Source organism: Eurytemora carolleeae, unplaced genomic scaffold, assembly GCF_000591075.1.
Source record: "Eurytemora carolleeae unplaced genomic scaffold, Eaff_2.0 scaffold83, whole genome shotgun sequence".
NCBI classification, from domain to species: Eukaryota; Metazoa; Arthropoda; class Copepoda; order Calanoida; family Temoridae; genus Eurytemora; species Eurytemora carolleeae.
In genome coordinates, this window is record NW_019396027.1 from 325,501 (window position 1) to 334,141 (window position 8,641).

The following is an 8,641-nucleotide window of genomic DNA, read 5'->3' on the forward strand; positions in this document are numbered from 1 at the left end:
ATGGCAGTGCAGTATCATTGTCACGTGATACAGATGTGACAATGATACTGCACAGCCATTGGTTGAATTTTTCTGATTATGTGATACAGACGTATCAAATATTCAATTATATCTATCAAAAATGAAAAATTATCAAATTGAAATTATTGAAATTAAGAAGCAAACATGAGTTTTTCAATCTACTCTGGGATATATCGTTTTAGGATTGGTTGCGTATTTGCTGAATATGATCTGTTTAAAACTTAGTATCTTATACCAAATCTCACATACATGAGTTTTGGTATACACAGTTTTATATCAATTTCTCGAGACCTAGGAACATCAGATTAAACTCTTTTAGGTCTCAATCAGCTCCTCAAGTTCTTAGGTTTCAGCCTATACCCCCTTTCATTTTCCTTTACAGTCCCTTTAATATGTTAATATTTTGTTAAAAACCAATAAAAATAAATTTTGCGTTCTGGATTTTAATTACAATTATATCATATACGAGGTACACTACTTTTAATATGCGATAGTGCAGGAGGAAAATGTAAAATGTAGATGATACGGGTTGATAGTGCAGGAGGAAAATGTAAAATGTAGATGATACGGGTTGATAGTGCAGGAGGAAAATGTAAGATGTAGATGATACGGGTTGATAGTGCAGGAGTAAAATGTAAAATGTAGATGAGACGGGTTTGTAACAAACATGAATTATTACAATTATGCATGTTAAGTCGCACTCACTTAGCTTTAAAATGATATTTTTTAATCAAAATGATATAATAAAACATAAATATTTCCTTACAAACGTTTTTCCCTCGAATTTTTGTTTAACTCCTGTACTACAAATCATAAATGTTTCCTCTTTTCCTATTTTTATTCATCAAATCAGCCTTTGCAGGGCTGTTTGACTTTCAAACTTAGTAATTAAAGAGTTTAGATTTTTTACAAAATAAATTACCTTAAATTATCAACGCAAGCCATTGCGGTGATATGATTAAAATGTTTGTGCCACTCTACTGCCTGTTAATAATAATTGAAATTTAATCTTATTTTTAAATACTTTGAATACTAGCAACAATTAATGCAAACAAAATTTCTTCAGTTACTTCACAAAGTGTAACTTCCTAAATAAATTTTACTTGAGAAGGGAAAGCCACAAAGAGGCCAAGAGCAGATCGTTGTGGTTAGTTTGGGACTCAATGTGTAAATTTTTACATAGAAGCCTTTGCCTGTACTTTGATAGGAATAATTTCACACTTTAAGGTGTTGAGGCGTCTCCGGCTAAAATAAAGGCTGAGCGCTGCTCTATAACAGGCTGAGAGTAATGATCGCTACGGCTAGAACAGACTTAGGGTCAATAACTGAGACTGGAACAGCCTAGGGAGCAAGTTGGATATCCAAGAAACTTCTCCAGAAAAAAATTCCTTTTGGGAAATTGACACTTAAAAAGCTGTACATAGACGCCTTGGAAAGATGCTCTTTTTAAATTATCACATGGGAAGAAGAATGAAAAATAGTATCATAAATTGTTGTGTCGAGGCCAAAAAAATAAAAATCTTTAGAGAACAGCTATCAGCTGAATTATGTATAAAGCTTCCAATGCAAAATCTAGTTTAGAATATTCACCTTTACTCTTTTATTCCTAGAGAAGACCAGATCGGAAAGTGAAAGAAATTCGATCATTTGAGTTTCTATCTTTTCCTCAACATGGTCTCTCAGATAAAACTGTTCTACGTCTTCACGTATATTTCCCATTATATCTCCCTAAAAAATAATCAAAGATGTGAATAACATTTTTATTGATTTGAAATTGTTCATTTATCATTTCTTTTACCTCTGATTGAGCCATCTCAATTAGATTTTCAGCTTTAGTGATAAAGCTTTTAAATTTGTCAGATGACATAGCTTTCCTCATTTCATCATCGGAAAACGATCTGGATTCATATTGAATGTAAACACTCTTTGGATGAGTTAAATGGGTTTGAGTTCCGTTTTCCATTAGAATAGGAACAGCTTGCATTCCTCTCTCCATTGACCTAACCTCACTCCATTTAGTAGCATCCTGAACATTTAGTATTTTTGATACAAAATATAAAAGAGTTTTTAAAAACTGGTCCAAATCTGCCGGCACAGATTTAAACAAAGTAGATAATGACAGGATGATGAGTAGATGATGAGTGGGAGTTGGGTCAAGAGCTTGAAGTTCAAGAATGAGAATATACGAGAGGCTGTGATAATCTTCGTTGACCGGATAGTTCGTAAAGAAACTAAGTTTCCACAAACTCAAATTTTCTTATTCCTATATCTTTGCAACCTTAAGGTGTACAAACTTATGTTATTTCAATCGACCAGTAGTCCAGTTGATATGACACCACAAATACACACAAATAAAAAACCGGGGGTTTTTTAAAGTTAGGATTAATAAAAAGAGAAGATCAAGCACTGATCTCGATATCCACAATTCTAATTTTTTCAGCTCTGATCTCAAAGTGTTAACTAATACCTGAAAAGGCTCACAACTCACATATCCATCCTTAACATCTTCAACTCCTCGATCAGAGAATTTAAAGTCAGGCTTTCTCAACGCTAACTTTATGTTCAGATGAATCCTGAAAATAAGATAATGTACTTCTTTTGAAATTCTTAAAAATATATATTTTGAGAAAAAGATGTATAATTATTTTACCTTGGTCTACAATCTTTCACCCAGTCATTTTCTATTTCCTTGTCACTTCCCAAACCCTGTGTGAAAAAAATAGAACTTTTTTATTTAAAGTTAGGTTTTAATTACCTGCCATGGGTTGGGTGATGGTGGTTTATAGGTATACTCAGAAACTAAATCCAAAAGGCCCGATTCAGAATCTTCTTCACGCCTAAACATGACAGAAAATAAAAATTAAATACGCTAAATAATATGCTAGATTAGTGGTAAAATTTTTTTTTCAATTAATTTTTAAGAGCATTGTTTTCATGCATTTTTACTTTCTATTTTACGATCCATGGAATAAAAGATTGCTGCATATTTGTTCCAAGGCATATTGTGACTTTTTATTTAAGTAAAACGTCCGTTTCTTCAGAGATTTTCATGGATTATTATCAAGATTTTTCGCACATTTCTTAATAGTAGACAGTATTTAAATATACAGAGTAGGTTGAAGAACATACACCAGTCTAACATACCTCCTCATAGGGCTCAGTCTTATTTATATTTGGTCATTTAGAATAAAATATGCAATAGTAATAGTATCTTATCCGACTTGTTTGTATCGAGTATAATTGTCCCATGTGATAACACAAGGCAGTTGCATAAATAGATATGTATATTAACGACCGATAATAGGATAATAAAAGGAAAGAATAAAGTAGCTTCCGGAAAAGCCATGTCCCAAAGTTATTAACGAAAAACAAGATATTGACATCACCCATACTTTAAGGGTGTAAATAATACACACAGGATAGTCAAACTCACAATTAACCAAAATAATATCTGTTGAAAGATAGTTAAACCCCCCCCCCCCCCAACACCTCAAAATACCGTTGTTCATCTTTCTGTGATCCCAAGTGCACTCCAAGTTTTCCAGCATCTGTAAATAAAAATAAAATCAAGCAATATTTTTTAAGATCCAGCAGTTCTTTTCTGCTTTTTTAAAAATTTTAGTTTAACACTTTCTAGTAATAATAAATCAATTTTAAATACAATATAAAAACAGTATTTTTTCAGTCCTTATCTTCTGCATAATTTTAAACTATTAGCCGAAAAAGGAACTGAGTTTTGGTCACAAACTCATATTTTCTATAGTTCTTTTATCTTCACGCTAACCTTTCATATTAATTTGATCTAAAAGAATTCATAGTTTAAAAATATAAAAGGTTGGGTTGCAAAGATATCGGGATCAGAGAATCAAAGCTTGTGACAGAAATTTAATATTTAATATTTCTAAAACATTTAAACATTTATTTTAGACCTTAACATTAAAATAAACTCTTGAAACGTCATCAAAATCATTTATTGGTCATAAATAATTATTACAAATACATTTTCGCCGCCCATATGCGTTAAGAAAACTATTTATACAATATACATAGAACTTGGTAAAAAGGCAACAAATAAAATTTGTGTCAAATACTCAATTCCTTCGAAAATATTGACAAATTTATTTCATGACACGGTCTTAAAACACCAATAGTGTAAAAAAATACCAGAGAAATTATACTTTTTGTGATAATTGTGACTAATAGAAAGATATACCTTGATTATATTGTTACCATAACTTAAACAATGATATTACCTTTATGTAGTTTTGTAAATCCCATATTACAAGTTGTCCATTAATTAATCCACCGATTAAAGATGCAGATTCAGTGGGATGCCATCTCAGCAAAACAACATCATCAGGTGCTCTGTACAGTTTATTCTCCAAGCGAATGTTAAAAACAAATTATGTTACTCTATCAGGTTGCTAAGAAGGATGTTCTTCTCTCATAAAATCAATAATTTGCGGCCTAGGCTTTTTGAAAAAGGTTGCAAATATGGAGGGATAACAAAATTTGAGTTTGTGGCCAAGACTCAATTCCTTTGAAACCCACTTTTTTGTCCAGGTTCTATAGCCTATAGGCAGGGATAACTAAAATTTAGGGATCAAAATAACAAAAAAGGGGGAAAAGATTATTTTAAATTTAATTAGATCAAATATTTACCTAAGCAGAAGTTGAGGGTAGATAAAATGTTTTGTACTCCATATCAGAATATAGTTTGGAGAGAGAAGACGTTTAGATAAGGATTCAATATGGTCATCATAGCTATAAAAATAATCAAAACTTTGGTAAATTTTATAAAAAGTTAAATTATTTTTTTTCCTTGATAATTCTAATATTTTCCTAGAACTTCTATATGTATCTATTGGGCCAAAACACATGTCGGAATTTTTTCTTAATGAGAGTGATTTCTAAGTCGTAAAAAAGAAACAATTATAACTCAAAAGAAGCCGATGATCGGTGAATGAATAAGATCAAGCCCCCCTTTATTTGGGATTAACTTTCCTACTTTATAGTCCCAGTTCAGAATATTGGTTAGCATCCAAATAAAAACAGTAAAAGATGAGAAGTTGAGAAGATGAACGAAAGAAAAAATTAATAAATTTGGATGACTACGTTAAAATATCGTCTTTATCGTATCTTGCCCTGAGGCCGAATTGTCTGTAAAATGCTTTCTGCTATAGTGTGTGATATCATAGCTGAAAACTTAAGAATGGGATATCCTTAATCCCGATTGCTTAATTAATCTGGAGATTAATAACAAGAGGAAACAAGCATTATTTAATCTCGAGATTAAGGAAAATAGTGAATGAAGCATTAATCTCGATATCCACAATTTAAAAGTTCCCAGCTCATGTGATTTAAACACTGCGCTCTGATTGGACACACATATGGCTGCTCTACTTTCTAGACTTTGGGTTGGAAAGTCAATATGACAAATCTTTTTATGATTGCCAAACCAAACCATCTTTTTTTTTAACTACAGTAGAAATTTAACCATGGTAAAACAAATCTCTTAAGTTTCAGCTTCTGTTTAAATCTAATGCCCGAGTACAAATTGAATTAAAACAAAACAAAAGCAATTTTTTGATTGATTGAATGATTAACGTTTATTTCTATGTGCATCCAAAGGCGAGCACCTTAAATGTAAAAGCATTTTTAAAACCATGTTACTGAGATCATGTCCAAAGAAACTAGAATGCATTATTAAATACCTGAGGNACAGAGTAGGTTGAAGAACATACACCAGTCTAACATACCTCCTCATAGGGCTCAGTCTTATTTATATTTGGTCATTTAGAATAAAATATGCAATAGTAATAGTATCTTATCCGACTTGTTTGTATCGAGTATAATTGTCCCATGTGATAACACAAGGCAGTTGCATAAATAGATATGTATATTAACGACCGATAATAGGATAATAAAAGGAAAGAATAAAGTAGCTTCCGGAAAAGCCATGTCCCAAAGTTATTAACGAAAAACAAGATATTTACATCACCCATACTTTAAGGGTGTAAATAATACACACAGGATAGTCAAACTCACAATTAACCAAAATAATATCTGTTGAAAGATAGTTAAACCCCCCCCCCAAAAAAAAAAAAATGAGTAAGAAAATTAAATTGTATCAAAAATAGTTTAAATCAGAGTGATATTACTGGCTCGAGCTATAATGGAGTGATTTGTTACTGGTAACATTCAAACTTGTCACCCAATTTATCATTTAAGCTTCATATGCTTTAAGTACTACCAGAAAAAATGGTATTTTTCATTTAACTATTTAACTACCAGAAAACTCTCAAACAAGAAGACGACTTCTAGAATGAAGTTAAAACATTTAAAAGTCCAACAAGCATGAAACATAACAATTGTGGCGTGTAAACACATTTATTTCACCAAATTAGTGGTTTAATTAGTGCCTAAAAAACTATTTGCTTTGTAACAACATTAAATGTAAAACTTTCAATACCATATGCAAACCGTTGCAGGGCCGGGATAAGGTATGCGACACTTGAATGTAACGTATTCAAACTTTTAGGAACAAGTTATATCAAAACAAAACAAAGGTTGGGATCAAAGGTCAGAAATTACTTTGGAGGAAAAGAAGGTTTTTAATTTTATTTCTGTTGTTTATTTACCTTTAACCATTTCCAGTCCAAATAAGTCATATAATATTATTATATAACATACACAAACCCTATATGCCCCGTATTTCCCGTATCTGTATCTGTGACAATCTGTGAAATCTAAAAATCTGGGCACCGAAACTATTAAAATTAGGCCCTATAAATTTACACTTTATTTATCTTTAAAAGTATGAGCAGACACTTTTTACGATGTTTATCCATCATAAATTAAAAAGTAAATTTCCAAACTCCTACTACCTTAGAAGGAGTCATGGTCCCCTTAAATTCAAAATGTGAATTAAAAATACATATTACTAATCAGTAATCTTTTAGAAAATCTTTTAGAAAATCTAACCTTAAGTATTCCTGTATCGCATCCTGAAATGTATTAAAAATTAAATTACACCTGAAAGGAAGCAAGTATAAAGACCCGAAGAAAATGAAAGTCCAAGGTACCAAAAAGTGATAAAAAGACTTAAAGTCATAACCATTGGCACACAAAAAAAACATCAAGACAAGAAACGTAGCGCAAGCTGAATGCAATTGAGAAAGGAAATTTATCATGACATAGTACAGTGCATACTTAACATAATACAGTGCATACTTAACATAATACAGTGCATACTTAACATAATACAGTGTAGACTTTACATAATACAGTGCATACATTACATAATACAGTACAATCATTACATAATACAGTACATACATTACATAATACAGTACAAACATTACATAATACAGTGCATACTTTACATAGTACAGTGCATACTTTACATAATACAGTACATACATGACATAGTACAGTGCATACTTTACATAGTACAGTGCATACATTACATAATACAGTGCATACTTTACATAATACAGTGTAGACTTTACATAGTACAGTGCATACTTAACATAATACAGTGCATACTTAACATAATACAGTGCATACTTTACATAGTACAGTGCATACATTACATAATACAGTACCTACATGACATAGTACAGTGCAAACTTAACATAATTTAGTGAAGACTTTACGTAATACAGTACATACAGTGCAGACTTCACATAGTACAGTGCATACTATTCATAATACAGTGCATACTACATAGTAAAGTAAATGACTAAATTTTTCTTTATATTTGCCAATTATTTAAATCATAAAAACAAGATATAATGTTAACCTGAGTGGCGCAAAGTAAAAAATTATTAATATTTCCAGGGATACGATTAAGCACAAGCAGAACATCAGTCAGATTGCAGGTTTTTATGACCTACATAAATACTACGTTAATTATTCCTTCGCAAAATAATCATTGTATTATAAATAAGATTACTGTTTTATACCTCCATTCAGTAATTTAAAGGTTCTTTTAAAGACGTCGTATATTAAAAAGGTTGACTTTTAGAGTAAATTGAATACTACATTATAATTGTTTAAGATGATTAACAGAGGTCTAGATATATTTTACCAATCATGATCCAAAGTAAATGATCTACCTGAATAACAGAAGAAAAGTCAGAGTTTTCCTTGAAATGATCATAATCCTCAAGAATAGTTTCAACAGAAACAAATTTCAGAGGCTGCTGTGTTGATATATCGATGTTTACTACACATTCAATATTTTCCTAGACAATTACTAAAAATATTAAATAATTCTAGAGTATTAAATATAGTGTGTGTACCTGTGTTTTCCGAGATAATTTGACAGGGTAAGCTCCTTCAACAATTCCATTATTTATTGAACTGTCTAGATCTTCCGTCTCTAAGTCAGACATTTTCTCTCTAGGAAAAAACGAGAGATTTAAGTTTGCAGCAGCATATTAAGTTCCCTCCGATGGAGTAAATAGTGTCCTGAGTGTTAATTACCATCCCTCCGATGGATTAATTAGTGTCCTGAGTGTTAATTACCATCCCTCCGATGGAGTAATTAGTGTTCTGAGTGTAAATTACCATCCCTCCGATGGAGTAAATAGTGTCCTGAGTGTTAATTACCATC

General features: G+C 31.3%; 1 protein-coding gene across 1 annotated transcript in view; it reads right to left on the bottom strand.

Annotated features, from left to right (window-relative positions):
- The window catches only part of LOC111718327 (WD repeat-containing protein 63), a gene marked incomplete in the record, with an annotated part of 29,051 nt that extends 20,631 nt beyond the window's left edge, over nucleotides 1-8,420 (bottom strand). The window contains 10 exon segments of the mRNA XM_023493893.1: nucleotides 944-1,005; nucleotides 1,612-1,749; nucleotides 1,820-2,047; nucleotides 2,489-2,594; nucleotides 2,672-2,727; nucleotides 2,777-2,858; nucleotides 7,006-7,028; nucleotides 7,826-7,915; nucleotides 8,142-8,270; nucleotides 8,328-8,420. Of these exon segments, the coding sequence (XP_023349661.1) occupies nucleotides 944-1,005; nucleotides 1,612-1,749; nucleotides 1,820-2,047; nucleotides 2,489-2,594; nucleotides 2,672-2,727; nucleotides 2,777-2,858; nucleotides 7,006-7,028; nucleotides 7,826-7,915; nucleotides 8,142-8,270; nucleotides 8,328-8,420 (1,007 nt within the window).
- Nucleotides 8,421-8,641: the final 221 nt, after the last annotated feature.